The sequence below is a fragment of the Seriola aureovittata genome, chromosome 24 (assembly GCF_021018895.1).
Source record: "Seriola aureovittata isolate HTS-2021-v1 ecotype China chromosome 24, ASM2101889v1, whole genome shotgun sequence".
In the NCBI taxonomy this organism is placed as follows: domain Eukaryota; kingdom Metazoa; phylum Chordata; class Actinopteri; order Carangiformes; family Carangidae; genus Seriola; species Seriola aureovittata.
Window position 1 is genome coordinate 3,744,650 of NC_079387.1, and position 23,576 is coordinate 3,768,225.

Genomic DNA, 23,576 nt, shown 5'->3' on the forward strand with positions numbered 1-23,576 from the left:
CCAAGTGAGAGAGAGGGGTGGGCGGAGCAAGCACGGTATAGCTTTAGGGGGCTCGGTCATATGTAACCAATGAGAGGTCCAAGTATAGGCGCGTATTTGTCTGGTGGACTACCTCAGTACATATGTAATGAGGTCTGGTGAAGAAGCAGTCATTCATGCTTCTAACTGGGAAGTCTGGGTAAACTGGGAAGTCTGGGTAAACTGGGAGGCGGTGATTGCTGGTTGTTTGCTAGAAATTGTTCAGTGGCATTATTTTTCTTTACATGTGGAAATAGGTTGGTTTACTTGTGGAAAACTTAAATTTTTACCTCAATTAAATGACCTCAATCCACACGTTCAGGGTTACTAGAAGGAGAAAATTAATCTATGGTATATTTATGACTGAAATTCAACTTGCATATTTTCTAAAGTATGTCTCTTTCTTTAAGGAAACCTGTCCAGATTCAACCAGTCAGACTTGTTATGTAGAAAGAAAACCGAACAGTCCACTTTTTGCTTTTTGTTTTTATTTTTATTTGAGGTGCAACTGTCTAGTGCAATTATAACGTCACATTTGTGATGGGCTGAGGAACATGCACAAACATCGACATACTTCTGCTAGGCATTTTCCTTTTTTTTTTTTCTTTTGCCAAGTATCTCATTATTGTGTTCAGCGCTCCAGTTGCACTATGAGCAACTCAAAACACTTGGCTGTACAAAAGACAAAAAAGAAGAAGAAAAAAAACAAAGGAAAAAACAAAACAAAACAAAAAAAAAAACAGTCATTCGTTAAAAAAACAACTACACACGTCCCCAAATGGTAAAACAGTCCAGATCATTTGAGCGAGTGAGTTTTAAGCGGCGGCAGAGGAGAGTTCACATACAGTACGAGGCCGTGTGTCACTGCAGGAGAGACAGCATCTTAGTGTGGAGGTAAATAATCCTCTTGTGGTCCCACCCTGAGTAATGACATCACAGGTAGTTCAAAACCTGGCAAAACCATAGATATATATATATATACAAATATATGAATAAAACAACTAAAAAAAGCTTATATATGTATCTATGGTTAGAAACCAGGCACTTGGCAGAGTTTAATTGGAAATTTTTCATATGTACAAAGTTCACTACCTAGAAACAGTCATGTCCTATTTATTCACCTTTCCATCATTTATTTTTACAGACCACTAGGACATTTATTACATCAATAAGAGCAAGAAGATCAACAGACAAACCAAATCCCAATCCTTTCCCAGCCCTCCCTAAAAAACATTAATTCCCTGCATAAATGTTTAATGCTCCATCCAAGAAGGGGGGAGGGTGCCTTAAGGGTGGGGATGGCGACGCTAACCTCGAAAAGAACACAGAGTTCTTAAAGTGAACAAGGAGACGCAGCTAATATATATATATATCAGAAATTTCTTTATAACCCCGCCTCAGCGCAGAAAATCTTGTCGTCTTCAGATACTGTGAGGATTGAGACCCAGAAAAAAGTCGGCTGGTTTATTTGACTCCCATTCCAGATGGGTTGTACGAATCTGTAAAGTTCGTCCGCTGTCGACATCGTCTGAAAAAAGTGCAAACGGAATAAAGAAATAAGCAGATGCTGAGTAAAAAACTGTGTGCAGATGGACAGCGATGAGTTGAGGTGGGGCGGGGGCAAGACGATGGCACACTTTCCACGGTTCACACTGCGAGGGATTCAACGGCACTGACAAGAGCGTGCAGCGTGCTCCCCTGATTGGCCGAGCCCTGGGTTAGCTCCTCCTTCCTCTGGTGGCCCTGAACAGTGGCGGCGCTGGCCGTAAGGGTCGACTATCAGTTCCTGTCAGCTCTGTCCTTTTCTTCATCATCAACACGGCGACCAGCACGACGACAACGATTGTCTGAAGCAGGTAATAAAAGTCGGAGACAAAGCGGACACACACACACACACACACACACACACACACACACACACACACACGGTGCAACTCCAAAGTCTTTCAATTAAATAAAATGTGCAACAAAGGAAAGTTGTTTCGTCCTCCGGTTAAGTTGAAGTGTCCTTGAGACGGTGGCATAGTCGGTCTTGATGCTAGAGTTAGTTCACAGTATGGCAAGACTCCTTCCTCCTCTTCCTTCTCCTCATCTTCTTCCTTCCATCCCCCCTATTGCTCATCCTTAGGAGGCTCTCCAGTGTGCAGGTTCTGTGTTACGCAGACGAGCCGGAGTTCTGTGTGGAGGGGAGGACTTGTGTGGATCCGGCGGGGACCGGGAGCAGAGGCTGGGCGGTGCTGGTGGGGGAACCGCCGGTCTGAACCTGCGCCTGGAACTGGGCCATCTGCTCGGGGCTGGCCAGGGTCTTGAGCAGGTTGTTCTCCTGCTCCAGCTGAGTGTTGCGCTCGATCAGCTCTTTGATCTGCTCCTTCAGCACCTCCACCTCCTCGCGCACGGCGTACATCAGGTGGCTCTTCACCAGATCCTGAGGATGGAGGGAGGGAGAAGAGATGGTTAGCTAAATTATTCATCATATTCCTTCTTCCATGTCTCCCCTGCGAGACAAGAAAACGTCTTGTTCAAACTACCTTTCTGTTTGAAACTGAAACCAGCCTCCTTACGACACAACATAAACACCATATCCTTTTTTTCTTTCAAGTTGAATCACATTACAACTGAAAACTATTAATCACCTAAGTGATTAGTCAAGTGCTTAATCTGCAAATATTTTGATAACTGATTGATAGTTTCTGAAAATGCAAAATATTCTTTGGCTCCAGCTTCTCCAGTATGAATATTTGTTGCTTCTCTCTCATTTATATAATAAAAATTTGATTATTTTAGGGTTTCAGACTGTGGCATGAACAAAGAAAAGATGGGCTCTGAGGATTTTTTTCACTCTTTAGACTAAATAATTAATGAATTTATCAAGAAAATACTAACCAGATTAATTGATAATAAAGATTGCTGCACCGACATCTTAATTAGTCTATTTAATCTATAAGTCAATAGTCAAAAACTTTTTTTGACAAATTATTGATAATTGACTCTGTCATTCTCCAAGAAAAGACGCTGAAACATCTGCTGTTTTCAACAAAAAGTTGTTCAGGTCAATAATTGGCACATTAATCTATTATGATCATTATTATTGGTTGCAGATGTAATCACACGTCCTCAACCATCCTCAGTTTACATCATTTCTATTTTTGCAAAATGTATTTTTATTCATCCATGTTTTATTTACTCTGTTTATAAATTTAGCACCACGAGACAACGTGGCATAAAAATAGCTGAAGGAAAAACTGACTCAGGAACATGCTGTTTACAGGGACAGGAATGTGTGACAGCAGAGTGCAAAGGCTAAATTAGCATCGTAAATCATTTCAGTCTTGCACAGCACATGCCAGCTGTCACAGTGTGTGGGAGGAGGAAGACAAGGAATGGACACACAATACGAATTCCAGAAAAAGGTGTTTTAAATAGAAAATACTGGAGAGAAACAGCTTCGGGGTGCACTCCCATGATGATGCTTGGGCAGTGTGTCCTGCCAGCCTGCTGCTGAAGGGGGATTTGCGTTTAATAATCAGAGCATCCCCTCCTCTGTGGACCCGCCCCTCCTTCCTCACTCCTCCCCCTCCTCCTCCTCCCTGCTCCGGGAACAAAATGTTCCTGCACTGGAGTGGGAGGAGCCAATCACTGGCCAAGTTATTTATACCGAGCCAAGGGGAGGCTGCTGCTTGCCTAGCAACAGGGGACAGGGAGGGAGAGAGAGGACGAGGGACTATGAGAGAGAAAGAGGGAGAGAGACGGGGGTGGGGGGGTAGCGTGTGAACCTTAGCCTGGCCCACATCAAGTTGCCAACAAGCCGGAGGTCATCGGTCCAATTCGTGACAGAACAGGAAGCTCCTGTTGCCTCTAATTCAAATACCAGCAGGTGCATATGTGCGGAAAATTATGCTTTTTTTGTTGTTGTTTTTTTTAATCTGCAACTTCATATCCAATAAAAAAATAAAAATAAAATTACCTCTAAAATACAGAAAAGCACCATCATGCATCATCCATTCATTCATTGCTCAGGAGCCCTCTCTCATTAGTCTGAGATCCCCTTTTCATTGGAACATAATATTAACAGGTACATCTTTTATTAAGCTGTTGTAACGTTATAAAATCAAAGCAAAGGGGTTGATAAAAGCTGCAGGAGTCCACATTGGTGCTTGTGTTACGTAACACCGGCGCCTGCACATAAATGTAAAGCAAGACACAGGCCTATTTACAAACACAGTGCCGGTAATATGATTATTAAAAACTGAAGCTTACCATTGCTTGTTCAATCTTGTTGTCAATGGCCACCACACTTGCACCCGAGGAGCTGAAAGACAGGAAGCATAACATGATTTGTTGGTTGATGTACCATCAGATGAATACTGCAGTGTTGATGAAAACGTCTCCATCAAGGGCAAACTGACTGGCGTTTGCAGTTTTGATGTTGCCAAATGAAAAACTAAATAGAAGCTTAACATATCTTACGAAGCTGTAATGAGAGTAATAGTTCACACACACACACACACACAAAAAAAAAAAAAATCACGAGTGTCTAACAAAGCGAACCGAATGGAGGTCGAGATAGCAGGTTTTGAATTTGATGGCGGAGAATCAATGAGGCGACATTTCGTGGATGTTGCCTCATTTTAATTTACCGCACATCGCTTCACAACCAGCAGTCGATAAAGCTCTGAAAGCCCATTGATATTACCTATTGTCAAGCCTGACTGATGCACTCTCTTTCCCGAGCACAGAAGATAGAAACGATATCGAGAAATTCCTCAGTTGACAAACGCCAAGGTCCATCGCCACTGTATAACATTGGGAATTCATACTACCCCTTCCATTAAAAAAGCCCCAGGCGATTCATCGGCTGTACAAACTGGGAATCCAGCGGTATAAAAGTAGAAAAATAGCGCATTATTGAGGGCAGGGTGTTGGGTCGGCTCTCCGGGCGACCGCAGCGCTGGCAGCCGGGACAGAGCACACAAAGACTGAAAGACGGCGGGCTGCAGCTCCGCACACCGCGGCTCCCTCACTGGATAATGCATGCAGGAAAACAGCACCAGCTGCCGCGTGATTGGCGGAGAGCAGAGCTCATTAGCATAATGTATAATATAGGCTGGCGCTGCGGCGTCGCGGATTGGATGAGAGGTCGCTCATTATAATAATCTTTGCAACATAGCTCTACTTGCTGCACCGTCCTCTATAAAAGCCTGAATCTAACCGAGAGACATCACGAAAGGACAAGAAGGGACAGCACCGACTAAACAACGAGCTTTCACCAACGTACAATTATCTTCAACTGACTGTTAGATCTCAAAATGCAATAAATAGTGCTGGTATGTCGGGGGTTTCATACTCATATATGATATGCAGGTGATGGGAAAACTTTGGTCAGCAATCACAGGCTGCAATGTGAAACAATGTCTCCACCTATTGGTTGAGAGTCATGCATTAAAACGGGTCTCACACACTACAACACAGGCTTCATGTAATTTGAGTAAACATAATCAATTGTGGGCCCGTGGGCTGACCCTGTGGTAAAAGTGGCTAAAAGCTGACCCCAGCACTGTCCAGCTGTCACTGAAGCAAATAAACACACCAAAAGTCGTGGGAGTGTCAATAGAAGAAAAGGGTCAGAGGGCAGGCACAGCAGAAGCTGAGTTTCTTTGTTCTCCTCAGATCAGTTTGACTGAAATGAGAACGCTCCGTGCTTTACAATAAAACAGGACCACCCCTCCAGTCTCTATTAATGACAAGGGAACAGGCTCAGCTTTTTTGTTTCTGTAATGTGTGACAAGGAGAACAATGACTCCATCGACAGAAAGGCAATCACCATCAATTTTGATGTTTAATTATTTGTCTAAATTTAATTTATCAAACCAAAATTCCAAATATTTGGTGGTCTACATCTACATGATGTAGGAAGGTGTAGTGTCATCTCAAAGTTACTAAAATATTTCTTATTTTCATATTTGTCTCAACACATCCTCAAAAAAAAAAAAAAACTGAGCAAAATGATTTTGCTCTAATTCTGTAACTTTACAGATTGTGAGAAAGTCAAATTACAAATGTCGTTATCATAATCCAATCGTGATAATGGGTGGATTAATAATTAATAAAAACAATAGTTAGTTGCAGGCCTAATTTAAAGAACTGGTGCCTTGAATTAACCACATCTATTACATTATAGATAAATGAAGCACATGCAACTGAAAGCCCTATGAAGGACAGTTAAAATACAATCCTTTTTTATTTAATCATGGGGTTTAATGACTTGAGCAGCTGATCAGATCAATACTTATCAGTTACTTATCAATTTAGGTAAACCTAATCTGAGTTGATGGTGTGAGATGTGTAGGCGTGGACTGATGTGGTCACTTTGGAAACCTACAGTTGGGCCAAACAAACAATAAAAAGGAAGTACATTCGGTGTAAAACAGTTGTGGTCGAGATAAAGAGACTGAAACTAAAACTGTCAGGTGTCTACTACAATCAGGCTGTATTTGTCATACTTCTGACCAAACAAACACACATTTAATTTAATCAGTATGAGCTAACTGACCTCTAACTGCTGCTCATTCACACATTCATTAACTGTGACCGGACAAGGAGACACATGTACCAGCTTCAGCAGTACTCTAAAGCTTTAATCAGCAGTGGGGCGATCTCTGACTGTACGTCAGACACCTGCCCTGGTTTAAGCACCTTAGCTGTTATATCTGTCTCTGGCTGGAACATTCACTGATTGGTACCAAGTTCAGGAAGTGGACTACGCATCAACACAGAAGTTTAGAGGTCAGAAACTTGTCTGAAGTGAAGACAAGACCCCTTAACCTGCGTATAAATTTGTATTTTACTTCCTGTATCTTTGTCTGTTTGGTCATGGGAACTTTTGATAGGATTGGGTGATTTTAGAGAAATGGAAAATAAACTTTTTTGGTAACAAACTTTATTTTCCAGTTCCATTACTTCTGCTTTTTTATTTCCTTACAAAAGAGCAGCATCATATGTATGCAATGTTGTGGTGACTCTATTCATGTATGCTTATGCAAAAACATTTTTTGAAACAAATAAATACTGCAAGTAAACACGGAAGAGAAAAGGTAGAAATTGGGTGCTGGGGCAAAACAAAAACTTTAGGAAAAAAGGGGTTTTATAGGTGGGGCGGGCTGTACTTATACTGTTTTATTGGGTTCGGGAGACTGAAGTCTATTAGTGGCCTGATAACTGAGCAAAAGGAAGCACATGTGCGTTGACTGGATCAATAGAGAATCTGGAACATGATGCTTATCGGGCAGTTGAAATTGGAGAGAAAATGAAAGTGAGAGCAGAAAGATAGGAATTTTTTCTCTGTCTCAGTCTGGTCAGAACCATGTTAGAGTGTATGAACTATGAACCAACCACGCTTTCATACTCACACACAGTCACGCATAGCAACATGCATGTGCAGAAGCAGGAACATTCTGTCCTCAAACACACTTGCAGCCCTTCAGGGCAGCTGAGCGGGAATTTGGACATACTGAGGTGATGTGCCTTGACACACACACATATATATATATATATATATATATATATATATATATATATATGTATACTTTATTTATCCCCTACGGGAAATTCATTCACGATGCCTTGCTGCAGGTAGAGGCTGGCACCGCATTCTGGTGAAGTCAGATTTTGAAACTACAGGTATTTAGTTTCATGAAAATGTTTTCCAACTGAAGGTCCTACTTGTATCTTTTCAACCTTACTGAAAACATTGCCCGGACAAGATTTAACCAACTGAACACCACAACAACGACGACAACAATTAGACAGATACATCAAAGCAAAGCCCCTTGGCGTTCCCCCTCTTTTAACCCCCAGGCTGCGGCAGTAGACCTGGCTCTGCCACACCGACGCAACCCCCTGACAACATGACAACACTGCAGCTATCGTTACCTCTTCAGATGCTTCTCCAGCTCCCGGAAGAGCAGCTTTAGGGCCATGGCGTCCCTGCCCTTTGCTCCTCCTGCCCCGGCCAGCCCCTTCTCCCTCATTGATGCTCAGGCTAAAAACACACACTCCGACCAAGCCCTGGCCGCCCCCACACACCCCACCAAAATTACCCCAAAATAAACACCACCACCACCACCACCACAACCGCTCCTCCTCCGTCCTCCTGAACTGCACCTTTTGGCCCCAACCCCCTGCTCCCTTCAGCTCTGGGAGCTTCACATAGGGGAGCCTAACCAACAATGGAGACCAGGATGGAGCTGTGTGTAGGATAGGGATGGGAGTGGGAGTGTGTGTGCGTACAGCGGGAGCGCGCGTTCGTATGTTAAGTCTTCCTGATTGCCCCCTGACTAAGCCTGAATCGCATATACACTCTCAGATGATTGGGTGCATGGCGGTGGGAGATAGGCGGGTGAGCTGTGATGTCACTGCATAAGGACTCATGTCACCTCCCTTTCTGTTGTTATGTAAACTGTCAGCCAAGATTAAGGTGATTCATCCAATACGATTAGCTACTTTTGACCACACACCCTGTCAGCATGCGCACGGCCACTGATAAGCCACACCCTTCGGTCTGCAACCTTTAGATCCTTCACGTCTTTTCTGTTTTGTTTCCTGCAACATCCTCTCTGTGATGGTGGTGGGCACAGGAGTGGTATCCTATTCTACAGCTCTTCAGTTTATAATGAAGAGTGAGTGCATTTGCGCTAAAATAATATCAATATCCACCTCCTGCAACGCTCACATTGATAAGAAGTGATCTCAAGGAGCATGTTTATGTTGTAGCAGACATGCCTTTAGCTGTCTTGTCACTCCTCATCAGTGAATGGACACTGGACACACACACACACACACACACACACACACACACACACACACACACACACACACACACACACACACACACACAGTATGGGTCTCCCCTGGAGCACACCTCACGTGTACCTCCATGCTGGCTCCCACACAGGCGCGCACACAGCCGCATTAGCGCACGAACCAAGACGATCAAAACAAGATGGCTAGCTAGACGGCAGATAAAAGAGGTGATGCTGAGAAAATACTCCAAACACAAACACTGTATCTCAATAGAGAAGAAAACACCATTAGTTGTTGAGTAGAGGAACTGCAGAGAACAAAGAGGAGAGGCCACCCTGGTTGAAGATAGCGCGCACTAGTGGGGAACACAAAATGGTGGCGAGGGGGCGTGCTAAAGAGAGTTTGTTGGTGGGATTCAGCTCAACGCGTGCAGTGAAATTATTAACCTCATTAGGTTAAGGTCACATCTTCTTTTCTACCCTCAGCAGTGTGTGTCACTAATCCAAGAAATAATTAACAGCCCGACCCCGGAGCGGTGAGCCGCTGAGGTTGGACCGAACGGGACATAAAGAAAACTGTAATTGCTGAGACTAAATTTGAAGATCAAGCTGCTATTCAAAAGTACCATTACTGATTAGTTCCAATTGTTTTTTTTAAGTTTAAGTGACAAAATACTTCTCATTTAAAAACACAACTCTTCATACTGTATATCTGTACATTGTGTACTTGCAGGTTTGGGGTCAGTGTACACATGCTCACTTACAACAAAAGGCTCAAAACTGGTGTGAGAGGAAGCGTTCACTGATGTGGAGACAGTTTATTTACAGCGAATCGCTGATGGCGCAGCAGACCCAGCTCGGCCAATGGCAAGAAGCCTTGACGTCATGGCATCACTGATAGCCCAGATGGGATGCTCTCATTCAATATGTATCCACGCCCATCCAAAGCATGTGTATGGTATGTACAAAGGGCTGACCCATATATTACCTAACCCCTATGTTAATGTATATTCATACTACAATCACTATACTTTGAGGACATTGGAAAATATATTGACCAATGCTGACCAAGACAACAACTTTAAAGCCCAATTAAAATCTTATTGGCCAGGCTATCTTGTTGATGTTCCACCAACCTATTAGACTGTATTAGTGGTTAATGAGCTCTCCAACTTGGCCAACTGTGGATAAAACAATTAACAGGCAGAGCTCATTTTAACTCTCCCTTAAGCCTTTAGCAACACACTGGTCAACATGGCGTACAGCAACGTCATCCATCACAAAACACTTTCTTCTCAACACAGTCGGAGGCATATTCATTTATTTTTTAAATTCCAATTGCTTTGTCTTCTAGCTTTGTAAAAACGGTCACTGAACATATCTGAACAGGAAAGAAAGTGGTGGTGCACATCTTCACCACACCCTGTGGAGCTTACATAAGCGTGGATGTGTAGCCACAGTGTGGCAGCAGAAGATGTGGAGGGAAAAATAAGGAACAGATGGTGCCTGCATTGCCCACATAGTTAAAAATATAAAGTTTCATAGTGCGTTTCAAAGTGACACCGATCTTTAAATCTAAATTCTGGTAGTTTTAGGCACTTATCTTAGGAACTAGGTTAAAGACATGCTAAATTCTGTTCTGTACCACACATCCATGAAGAAGAGTTAAGAAAATGAAATAAATAAATGCCAAAACAAGCAGAGGACGAAATATCTTAAACCTCTGGTGCCTTGATGTTCTAGAAAAGTGAAAAATCAAATCGCGCTAACAGCAACCTTAATGCCTTCTGGTGTATTTGCCGTACAGTTATTATCTCCATCCCTCCTCCTCCTGCCCTTTTACCTCCCTTTATCCACATTCACTCTCACAAAAGCGTCCAGCTGAGTGTAAGTAACGCTTCCGCCTCACTTTATTGTGTGGTTTGAGAGAAAGCAGAGCTGGGCTCACTCAGACTGCTGTGTGAGGTCCTAAAAAAGATCCAACTCTGCCACAACTGTAATTTATACAAAAGTATGGAAGGGCTTGATAACACAGGACATTAAAAAGCAATTGGGGATGCGATTAGGAACACAACAGCATTACACACAAATACCTCAACACAACTGGAAGCTATCGGCTTCCTTCAAGGCACAATAGCACGTCACACTTTAATATGAGCTCACTTTTTATATCGCTCCACAAATAATCTTTCTCCTGCATCCCTCCATTTTTTTTTCCCTCAGTTCTATGCTGTCCTCAAGCAGTTGGGAAACGTGAGCTTGTGTGTGTCTGTGTGGTGCCGTGCATCCCATTTGTATGTGTGCATGCGTGTGTGCGTGTGTGCGTGTGTGCGTGTGTGTGTGTGTGTGTGTGTGTGTGTGTGTGTGTGTGTGTGAGGCTATGTAGGCAGACTGGTAGAATCCGGTTTGAGAGGCTTTTAACACTGGCATTTACACAGTGGAGAATCACAGCCGACAGCAAGATCAACCCCACTGCGCACACACAGACAGACACCTCACTTATGCAAAGGCAGTGTCCTTTTACTTTCCAAATTTAGAGGAAAAAGGAAAGGACAACTTGAAAGAATCTATGAACAAGATTAGTTGAATTACATTACTTAATCTGGACCTGCAACATGCAATCATTCACCTGTCTTCAAGGTATAACTCCTCAGTTGGCAAAGTGTACCAAGGTAGCAATCAAAAATGGCCCTCCACTTGTTTGTAACTAGTGATAATCTCCCTTGATCTTTGCCCAAATACAGACAAAACAAAGAGCAGGAACGCCCCAATACTCAAACAGCTCTCATGGCATCACAGTGCTTCAGGGCAGCGGTTCTCTGGAGCGTAAGTGAATTGGTCTCTGCCATGCACGCAATGCCTTACATAACCAATCTCTGTACCATATGGGCCATGAAAGAGAGAGAGGGAAGGAGACTCCGACTGAGATCCAACATCTCCACTAGCTCACAGACAGTGCAGACAAGCCTTGTTCTTTTGATGGATGATGAATTAACTTTCAACACTCTGACATATTTCCCATTCACTATGAAAGGGCAGACAGATATAAAAATAACAGGGAGAGACTTCAGCTTGTACATTTAAACAATGTAAAATGCCTATCACAGTAGAGCAACGATACTCACTTTACTATTACAGAAAGCAAAGAAAAGCAGCATATCCCCTCAACTAAGATGCTAGATTTAGGGAATGTTTAGCAAATAGATTACTGAAATAGTTGCTATTTAATTCCTACTGACGAGTGACTGATCAATTTACTTATCGTTTCAGCTCTATCATGTACGCACCCACAAACACATTAAGGAGAAGAGAAGACAGCGTGCTTCAGTTTCGAACTTGGCAAAAAAAAGAGTGCAGATTAAAGGATTAAATGAAACCTACAGATATCTAATCTACTCCTGCTTCGATGTCTGACTAAATACCACACAAACTGGCAAAAAGCATCTTCATACGTACACCGATCAGCCACATTAAAACCGGTAAGTGGTTTTAATGGTGTATATTTGTAGTTGTAAAAGCTATGCATGCGCACACACGCGCGAGCACACAAAAATAATCATTTCTGACTGTGTGTAGCAAATTTTCACATCCAATATTGGGATTCAACAGCCCCTCTAGTCCCACTCTAATCCATGCTGTAAAATAAATATTATACATTCAAATTACACCACCTTACGACACACTGACAACATGAAACATCACAGAAAGTTATGCTGCCGGCCCCCAGTCACATGGATCTGCACAGCGTTTCTGTTTTTAAGGTTTGAGGGCTCACTGTCAACACAGTTAGAAAGCTGACTGTCAGTGCTTCTTCTCAGCAGCGGTTGAGAAGCCTTACTCGAGACTCTCTGCAGTGTGCAGGCTTCATGTGGTGATCTGAGTGTGTTTTCCCAGTAGGAAGGGTCGAGACTCTGACACTGAGTGATCAGAACTGGCTTTACGCAGAATTATTATTATTTCTCTTTACAAGAAGTGTCACTGTTGGGGAGGATAAATATTTTTCTTTGACGAGTAGTAGAGTAGTCATGTTACTGTGTACGAGTCTGAAATTTTCCTTCAGAAGTCAACCAGAATCAGACTCAAGAAACTGGAAAGGAAAGACCTTCCAAGACAGATAATTGATCAATATTTTGGACAGCCAGTCTACGATTAGATCTTAAACAGTTGGTTGATTCATCAAGTGACAGAAATTAAATCTAGAAATTTGTTAATTGATTAATTATTTAAGTAGTTTTGGACTGGTTGTTAAAGCATAACAAAATAATAAAGAGCAATTTTCACTATTTTCTAACACTTTAAAGGCAGTATGATTAGTTGAGAAAATTATCAAACTTTTGTAAAATGAAAGGCTTTTTGTTCCTTGTAAGGCCTAGGGAAACTAAATTTAGATTCCTTTCAAGACCTGCAGATACAGTAAATTTCAAAGCACTGGTGCTGACAAACTGCAATTTGGAGATTTGAAGTGGAAGGGGAATCAGTGAGTACTTTCCCACTTCCTACCAAAGCGTTATGTTGATCCTATGAAATTATATGCAAGTTAAGCATAGAGTATAGTGATTTAACCCAGTAGGAGACTTCTTACACCTGCAGTTCCATGTGAACAAAAGCTGCTCAGGACTGTATTGTCTCAGCTGGAGTTTTGGTTTTGGAAATGAAAGTTCAATTATAGGATCTGAAATATTAATCACATTTCATTCCTGTTGATAAGCCAAAGTGCAGTCAGAAAATATGACTGAGAAAACCAAGGGGGTAAAATTATATGAAAGGGAAATGACAGAAAGAAAGAAAATAACAGTACATGTGTCAGAAGAGTGATGGTAGCACAACCAGTTAAAACCAGAAAAACTTCATCTCCTCCTCTTTGCTCATGTTTTTCCCTCAGTGTAAAGGCCTAAAGGGAAAAAGCAGATATGTACCATAAAAAGCCTCTCTCCTGTAAACACCGTCCACTTCACACACATGCACGCACCATAAACCGCACTGACGGATGAACTCAGGAACACGCTCCAACTGAGAAAAGAAGACAGACATGCATAGACACATATTACATCCTCTCTGTCCTCTGACTCTCTTCAAGAATCTACAGCTCTGCATGAAGGCACAAGGCGCGCAAACGTGACACGTGTCCACTTGGCACTGCAACCCCCAATGCCCCCACCCATGCTGCCTAAAACTGAATCTGTCACAGCCGTATCATGTTCTCATCTGGCTGCATTAAGATCTTCACACACATCGAGATGCACTTTAGGGACATGCAGCAAAGCCTGAAAACATTTCCCATCTGATGTCTTCTAAAGGAAAACTCAAACATTTTAGTGTGCACATGATGCCTGCATAAATAATAAAGTCAGGCCACTAACATGTATGAGAAAAAAAATGTTTGGGCTGTTACAATGTTGTAGGGCCGCAACCAACGATTATTTTTGTCATTGATTAATCTCCCGATGATTTTCTCAATTAGAAAATTAAAAATTAAAACCTGCTTTAGCAATTAATGAATCGTCAAAATAGCTACTGATTAATTTTCTGTCCATCTCCTGATTGATTAATCAATTATTATTTTAATATACACTTGATAGCTAAAATTAAATAAATAAATCAACATAATAATTGGTGTATTATTATATGAATTACAGAGTCATAGATTTCTGTGCGTTTTGCATGTATTCAGGATGAGACACTGATAATCTCTCCAATATAAATAAGACAAAACATCATGTGATCTGGTAAAACTATGTCACGATTGCCTAGAATTGAGTTTACCTACTGACAGCAAAAATTCTTCAAACAAATAGGACAAATAAAAAAGGGCATGTCCAGAATAAGCTTTTCTGACTCATTTATTAGTCATTGAGATATGCTCACATAAACTCGTCCATGGGAAGAATTAATCAGTTCATCCCTAAAATAAGCACACCTACTGTGTTTCAAACCCTGCCAAAGGATATATTATATCAAAAGCTGTACTGCTGGGGCCTGCTGCAGCCAGTATCCACACTGATCAGACATTATACACCCACCACTGACAGTAAGCACAGAGGGTCAAGAGTGTTTTTACACAAAGAAGATCTAAAACAATTCATACGCTCATGACTCATTCATTGTGTGCAGGAAGGACATCTCCACTTAGCTGCGAGGCACGTTTTAGGTCAGTGACTCTCAAAGCACGTTATATAAACAACTGTTGACCTGGCTGGGATGATTTATGGACCAAGACTGCCACCTTGTGGCGAAACAGCAGTCTGACAACAAGACAAAGTAGAGTGACAGTAAATTTAATGTCTCTACTGAAGCATGATTTGGTGTCTTGTCTCATTAACAGACTCATTGCTTAAGAATCAGGTGTGATTTACTGTTGTTGACAGACAGGTGAGGCAACCCTAGAAATTAGAAGAACACTTTGTTCACATAGCTGCTTTCGGACTTCCAACTGGTCCATCAAACAGGAATATCAACACATAAAACAGAAACCTGCTGTATATGCTTAAGCCAGTTCTCAATTTCTTTACTGCGGTTTCAGCACAGACATATAAAAACCTTGACAATGGAGTATCATACACTGCACACATGACGTGTTCCAACTGGAAACTGTCTGCTCAAAGACAGGACATCAGAGGTTGAGAGATCCCATATAGGCACTTCTGTTTCTGGCCTAAAGTAAACTACCTGGGGGTTGAAAGTGATAAGTATCATGCTGCTCTTCTCAGACAGAGAAGTCTTCAGCCTGGAATATCAGAATTTAACTTCAATGACTTTGTAAGAACCTTTAAAATCTAAAAAGCAAACAAATAAACAACAATAGGTTTTAGAGAATGAAGTAGAGGTGTGTCCAACACAGTTTGTGAAGTTTCTGATGTCATTCACAGATTTTTCCTTTACGGAAAAATATGGGCTTTGTACAGGTAGACACCTGGATAAAGAAGTTTGGCTTTATGATAGACAGACTAAGTGGGGAATGAAATAGTAAATGCACAGTAATTATACTATATAAACATTACGCTGCCTTTTGGATTTATAGCCCATCAAATATGCTGCTGAAGAAATGGATTTGTAAAAATGAAGAATTAAGACATTTTAAATTTGACCTGGACAAACACTGATAATATATTCTTGAACATGCTCTTTACAACTCTTACAAGGCCTGAGAGTTGATTCTCCTGCAGAACAATGTGAAGTGAATTTTTTTTACAGCTTAATGTCTTAAAAACAAAAGGCAACATAGTCCAATGTTTAGTCATTTAAACGTGTAAAAACTATGCAGTGGTGCACCTAACATTCTTATCTTGGGGTGTGTTCACATGAGTAATGGTTCACACAGGTATGAATAACTAATAGGTTTTAGAATAGTTAGATTAATCGGAGTTAGAATAGTTTATGAATCCAAACTACTACTACAATCGCAGCATCAAGTTGTTGGCGACCCTCCATAGCTTTCCCTAGGAACCCCTGGGGGGCAATCATACGTCCTAACATCAACTTCCCGAGCACTGGTCCATATTTTGTCTTAGCTGTCGGGGACATAAATCATGAGTCAGAGCCAGCATATCTACAGTGCTTGACAGGCAGCTTATTATGACTAAAACATATTCAACATCAAAGGAGACTGAGGCCCCAGATAAAAGCAGAGAAGCTTTCAGTTTCACACTGACTGACAAAACCAGAAAGGGTTCAATGGGATGAAATCTATATAGACCTATAAACATTAAGCCCTAATATGTGAACTTACTGGCTAAAATTCAATACAGAAGACCAAAAATATTATCTAAACACATTTTCTGACAAGTAAGGTACAAAAACAAACTTTTAGTATGTGTTGTAACAACCAACTCTTATCTAACAGCAAGAAACAACAGAAAAAGAAGCTCTAATCTCTGATCAGAATATGAGCCTGCATTGCCAGATAAAAATAAACCACACAGCTGACTGTCACTATGTCAAAACAGTAAATCTCTCTAACAAGGCTTAGCCAAAAGGAGTGTTCACTCTCACATCTACGTTTGGCAGACCTGTTGATTGCTGAAAAGGTGGCCTTGATTGACTGATGATTATCACTATGTATTCAAGCTGTAAACTCATAACTGCTCAGTTATGTTTGAACTCACATTACCTCAACTGCTGCTGAACATGTTCGCTTCATTAAAATGGTAGTAAAATACTAAAAAAAAAAAAACTTCAAACAAAAGAATGTTGTTTATATAAAGCTGTCAAGTAAATTTTAAGGGACAATAATCACTAGGTTGCACAACTAACTTTCATGGCTCCAAAAGATGAGATCATACGGATTAACAGCCCTATAAAATGAACTATGACACCTCATATGTCTTTTCTTGGCTGTGAAATGCATATTATCTCTGTGTGGTTTTTTTCAACAAATCAGCACAGGATTCACACATTTACATGCTTTCATTTCATTTTTAGATTCCCGTTGCAACTGAAGCACAGAAAATTATTTTTTGTGGTAATTATTCTAAAAAAAAGAATAAAAAAAAAGAACCCCAGTGTTCAATATACTCATGCACAAATAAGTATTTGTAAGGTATAATTTTGGTTTAGGCTCATTGCCAACATCAGGCTGTACTGGAAGAAAGACTGACTGCACTCAAATCAGCATATGCTCTGCAGTTTCTCCTTTGTTGCGCCGCCATAATATTACACATTATTTCTATATCAAAACAACTTTCAGAGGCAGACTTTTTGCTTTCCTGGTGAAATTGTTTTATGGCTAATAAAAATTAATTGCTTAACGTTGTTTATAAGGCCACAAATAGCATTAAGATAAGGCATATGAATTCTCCTGTGTGCAAAGTTATATTTCTCTGGATGTTGTTGGTGCTTGAAACAGAGAAAGGTGTGTGGATATGATAACACACACACACACACACACACACACACACACACACACACACACACACACACACACACACACACACACACACACACACACACACACACACACACACACACACACACACACACACACACACACACACAGCTATCCAAAAGTCAAATTATACCGGCAGCAACCTGCAGGCTGAAATTTCACCCGGGGAAGCACGAGGACCCGATGAAAGCACTGATTAATATCACTGTCCTCAGAGTACTCGCACTGACGCTTATAGAAACCGACAGCAAGCAGGTGAAAAGAAACAAGCAGTATCCTGCAAAACATAGACACACCCTCACGTCAGTGCTTTATAACATATCATGCACACAACTGTACTAGATTAAGCATTTTCATAGTCATGACGGCTTTAAAAGAGCCAAACTTGATGCTGCCAACAGGCAGTTAATACTGCATTGGTGTGAATACGCCTGATTTGTGCTCTATGTACAACAGTCATCCTGGACAACTAGTTGTTGTTGTTGTTCCAGTGACATTCCAACAGAAAAAAAGAGCAATATGTCACAAACATTTTGAGCCCAGACATTGTCTTCCTATCAGAGTTGTAAACAATCGATTAAGAATGAATCTGCAAATGTTTTGATAGTTGATTAATTGTTCAAGTCATTTTTTAAAAATAAAATCCTGAAAATTCTCCGGTGTCAGTTTCTCCAGTGTCTCATATTTTCTGTCTCTCTATTTTGTATCACTGTAAACTGGATATCTTTGAGTTTTGGACAGCGGTCAGACAAAATATTGACATAACGTAAAAAATCATTAGCGGCAGCCCCAACCAAACTATTGTGCTGTAAACAAAACACTTTGCTTCAATGCTAAACAAGTCTGTGTTCATTTATCACTCTGGTGTCACTCTGGTCCTTCTCCAGTGGCTTTCTTTACTGTGGGCAAACTGTCACTACTGTTACAGGTCTGTTCATTTACACTGTGCTCAATTCACTCTGCTCTGGCTCACTCTCATTAGAAAATACGGGTGGAAATGATTAGGGGAAAAACCTGTAGACTTCTCCATTGCATGTGACTGGGCACTATTAGCTTAGAGGAAACACTGTGTGTACGCAGGGAAAGGAGAGGGATATTTTAAGAGTGGAAGGAGAAGAGTAGACTAGTGTCTTAGAGAAAAGAGTAGAGGAGAATAGTTTGGACAACTGACATGATGCACTGAGGCCTGCAAGAGGAGGGGAGATAGAAAGACAGGGAGAGAGAGGGTGACAAAAGGAGATAAACAGAATACAAGACAGAAAGAAAGCAGTGACAGTAACAGAAACACAGAACCACATAGCAGCATGACATGACCATGACTATAAACAAAGCAGACAAACACACCAAGACTGTCTGCGGCTGCAGGACACTGGCCGATTCACGACAAGAAAGCGGGCTGGCAAACGGACGGATAGACAGAAACACACTTACAGAGGAAGGAATGCAGATGCCATGCAAAACACACACACGGTCATGATGGGGTGCCACAAATTTCTGACAAAAGCCTCCACATAAAATACAGCCAAGCTCTGTCTGCAGCCGAGTATGACTAAAACTACGTCAACATTGAGCCAACGATTATTGCACCCTCTGTCTCTCCACTCCTTGAACTCAGACACAAACTTAACGACTGAAATCACTTAAATGGTTAGCTTTATTTCACCAACAACCTGCTGTTCTGATAATTGAATTGGAAGTATGTTTACTTGTTTGCTCTGCAACTACTCAACTACTCCTTTTCTCCATTTCAGTTCTGATGTATAGCATGTATTTGTACATTTGAGACAAAATCTTTTAGACAGTCTGCATTTGTTGTTAACAGTTAAATAAAGCCACAATATCCAAGAATATGTTTTGTATTTTAGTGATGGGCTCTTGGGTGAGGCTGACCATACTCAGCCGAACCCTCTCGATGCCCTGCAGGCATGGTTGTTGTACTCACAACATGAATCTCCTGCTTAACCAGAACACAGGACAGTGCAGTGGTAACACTACACTGCTGCCGCAACAGTACTCAATTTCTCTGCAGCCAGAGTTTATCAGATTTATGCAACACAACTCCTGATCAGGCCCGTCTTTACAGCACAGACTCTGAACATTTACATTTCATCTTCAAATAGGTTTTTTTTCCAGGGCATCGACTCTATTTAGACCATCCTTGCGTTTTTAACTAGCTGCAACTGCTACTATCACTTTTGAGCAGCAAAATTAACAGGAACATAAGGTTGAGTAATTGCACACATAAAAAAAAACATTCTGCAGTTCCCTCTGGGTGGTACAAATCAACAGATCCAGTGTCTAATAAAAGACTAAACCTAAGGGGAGAAGGGGGATGCAAAGACTGAATGAGTTAGGAAGGATAGCGTGAGGTACTACAACAGGGAAAATGTAGCCTTACTGACACAAAGAGTCCTGAGCTAATGGAGGTGGATGTGTGATGGTAGGGGGTCAACCAGGTCAGTGCATCTGCTGAGTCACCAGCTCCCTCAATGACTCAGCAGCTCCACTGTTTCTATTCCAGCCACTGATATTTTTTCAATGTCCAGTGCACTGCTTTTCTGCCGCTCTCTTCAGCGCGCTAACAGAGTGACATCACGTGACAGAGGATCAAACAAATGTGAAATTGGACTTGTAGATCTGAATGACAGAAAACCAGTTGTAGTATGCTGTTACATGCAGAGCTACAATTACGGTGGTCAAAAAAAAAATCATCAGCCAGACGATAAGAAGAAGCTTGGCTGTTTCAGAGATGTGATGAGACAAACATAAATGTATTGCAAAGCATTTTTTCATTAAAAATCAGTATGTTTCAATATTACTGCAAAAGAGGTGTGTACTGCAGCCTGAACAACAATGAACCAAGAACAGTTACTTCCACTTCTTGTTTGCTTAAAAACCTTAATCTGTAAAACATAGTTTACATTAAAATAAACAGCTTTGGCAGCACTGGCTGCCCATCCTCACCTGTCCTCTTCTCCTTCAGCATGCTGAGTCCTAAGGCCTGCAGCAGCAGCTGCCATGAAAGCACTGGCCTCAGCTGACATCCCCATATGGGCCAGTGTTCCAGCAGCACCACTTGCTTCCGCAGCCCCCTCTCCACCTGCTGCCACCCCCAGCCGGGGCAGAGCCAGCAGGCCTTGGTGCTGGAGCAGAAGCTTCTGGGCGTCCTCCAGCTGAGAGGTTCTTGTGGAGCTTCCTCCTCCAGGGACCTGGGTGAGGGTTGTGCCTGGGGTGAGGAGGGGCTGGAGGTCAGCTTGCAGTGCAGTCAGAGGCATGTAGGGGGTCCCATGGGTGGGTGCTACTGGGACTGTGGCAATAGAGGGGGGTTGGACTTGTGACTGTGGGTGAGGCTGGAGTTGAGATGGGAGAGTCTGTGGCTGTCCTGCAGCAAAATTTGCTGGGGCAGGTGGGGCTACATGACCTTGGTGGGGCAGCTGCTGAGTAATGCTGACCAGTGGCTGTGTTATGGAGATTCCTGTTGTAACATGTGGCAGTGGAGGTTGGACCTGAGTCTGGAAGGGAGCAGTGGGCTGGATGAAGTCTGGCTGACGGACAGTTCCTTGGGTCATGACCCCTGCTTGGAGCTGAGGTGCAGGGTAACCTCCCTGGGTTTGAGCCTGGTGGGGATCCACAGCATAGGGCAACTGCTGGGGTATTACGAGTTGAGGTTGACCTACACCGGCCTGTGGTGTAACCTGTGGTGTTGCTGTTGGGAGAGTGACAGAGGCCACTGGTTTTGACATGTGAACTCCACTAATGACCTCTGGGGGTGCAACATAGGTCAGAGGAGTGGTCTGGGCCAGTCCTTGTGGTGGGCTCTGCATGGCTTGTGGACTAGTGAAATCCTGGTTTGGTGTCTGATAGGGTTGCAGTGTGTGCAGTGGCTGTACAGCAGGTATACCTGGACTAATCCCAGCATTACTTGTCTCACTCTCTACAGCCAACTCTGCACCTTTTGGTGCCTCAGACACAGCTGGATGAGATACCTCCTTTTCATAATACTCTGTACATGTCCATCTTCCTTTGCGGAAGGGCTCAGAGTTGGTGTCTAGCTTGACCACCCTAAAACGAGAGCCAGTAGCTGTCTGGGTTTGGGTGTGCTGGGTTTGCGTATTGGGGGCAGCAGCAGACGGGCCTGTTACTCCTCCCACAGAAACTACTTGCCCACTCGCACTAGTGTTTTCAAAACCTGCAGACCCAGAAGGAAGAACTGCAGCAGCAGTGACAGCAGACACATTAGAAATATTCCCACTGGCCTGTAGATGTGGATCAGTGGCTGTCTCACCAACAATAGCGGCTATTGGTTGGGTTGTCCCGCCTGCAGGTTTAGTGTTATCCAACACTGGCACCCTCTGGAACTGGCTAGGCCCAGCTTTGGAAGCCATAGCTGGACTGGAACTAGCCACGGGAGCAATGGGAAGAGCTGGCAATGGGGGTTCACCTCCTCCCAAGCTATCAGAGTGATGATGGTGGGGCTGGCTTTGTTGCTGAGGATAATAATGATGATGCATGGTCCCATTTACCATAGAAGTGTGTTGCTGAGCCCCTTGAGGTATGGAATGAGGGTGAAGAGGCTCGTTGGGCGACACAAGTCCGGGTGTATCGACCCCATGGAGACTGTTCAACGTCTCATCAGAGGAGCTTCTGTCCGGCACACCTGTATCTGTGGCCCTGGACACAGAAACATCCAGCATATCAGAAGAGGAGAGATCTTCAGTGTGTGACTCATCCATGTCATCATAGCTCTCAGTGTCATCTGCTAAACTGTTGTTGCCGCTCACATTGATCTGAGCTGAGGTGACACTTGTTATTTGGAAGCCACTCTTCTTCTTCACCTGAGCACCAGCCACTTGGGACTGAGGCTGGTGATTGAGTCCGGGAGAAGATGATCCAGCCTGGGTTGGATTGTCGTCAACCGTGTTGACTCCACTGCCACCGGCTACCGAGGAGGCAGACGCACCGCTGCTGCCCCTCCTGTAGTGGAAAGCCGTTTTCCTGCTCCCGGTCCCAGGCGGGTCTCCAGGAAAGTCCTGGTGGTGCATCTCTACAGTCGAGGTGTTAATGAAGGCCAAGAGGTGGCTGACGGCTGTTTGCGCTACCTACTAGCTAACACAGATGCTAGCTAGCTGGGTCAGCTCAGTACCGCGATACTAACGAGCCATAAGTGAGAAGTCAGATGATTTATGTCCTTTAAAATCAAGCTAAATGTTACGATCTGTAGTTAGGCAGAGACGCTAGCTTATGAGCAGTGTCCCTTTTCTTAACACAAGTATTAATACAACTTCAGAAAGATAAAACCCACTGTATTCAATGAAGCAAATAAAATAAACAAAGAATGCGAAATTTCGCTAGCCGTTAGCCTTAAAGCTGTGTTGGGTCGCCAGAGGCGATTAGCCACACTCTTGGTGAACCTTTGCAGTACTAATTACGATTATTTTGCGGAAAGCAGTGCTCACTATTAAGCACAAATAAATAAGTCTAGCCCTGACAAGTTTAGGTGCACTCAGGTGGTCTTCAAAGTGAATCTGGAAGCTTCTTAGCTGGCCGGTGAATGTCGCAGGAAAGCAATCGTTGCATCCATTCCTCTCCCGGACGTCGAGTCTCCTTTTTCCCGAATCAAAAATGAGTCCGGCGATGAATAAACTTCCTCTGTTGTGAATATGCAGTGGTGTCTGAATTATATCCGTCTTTGCAGTGCTAAAAAGTGCTCGCTAAGTCCATCCCGAGACGTCTTACCGAGTCCGTGTTTGCTGTATCATTGCCGGTGAGCAGCAGCAGCTAACGGGCTGTCAGTCTCAGAGGAGGGAGGAGGAATGCAAACACATCGACTGCGCATGCACGTCCCTGCCCATTTTGTCAGCCTGGAGTAACGTTCAAAC

At 42.7% G+C, this 23,576-nt stretch overlaps 1 protein-coding gene across 2 annotated transcripts; it reads right to left on the bottom strand.

The window, feature by feature from the left end:
* Positions 1 to 486: 486 nt before the first annotated feature.
* Positions 487 to 23,484, bottom strand: zgc:65895 (uncharacterized protein LOC393546 homolog). 2 transcript variants are annotated; one of them, XM_056370562.1, is made up of 3 exons: positions 20,662 to 23,484; positions 4,276 to 4,327; positions 487 to 2,443 (listed from the first exon to the last, which is right to left on the bottom strand). In XM_056370562.1, the coding sequence occupies exons 1-3, from the start codon at positions 22,737 to 22,739 to the stop codon at positions 2,174 to 2,176; spliced, it is 2,400 nt and encodes a 799-aa protein (XP_056226537.1). In that variant the 5' UTR covers positions 22,740 to 23,484; the 3' UTR covers positions 487 to 2,173. The 2 variants fall into 2 exon arrangements, with proteins under 2 accessions (XP_056226537.1, XP_056226538.1); XM_056370563.1 differs by lacking the exon at positions 20,662 to 23,484 and adding an exon at positions 4,712 to 5,034.
* Between the last annotated feature and the right edge of the window lie 92 nt (positions 23,485 to 23,576).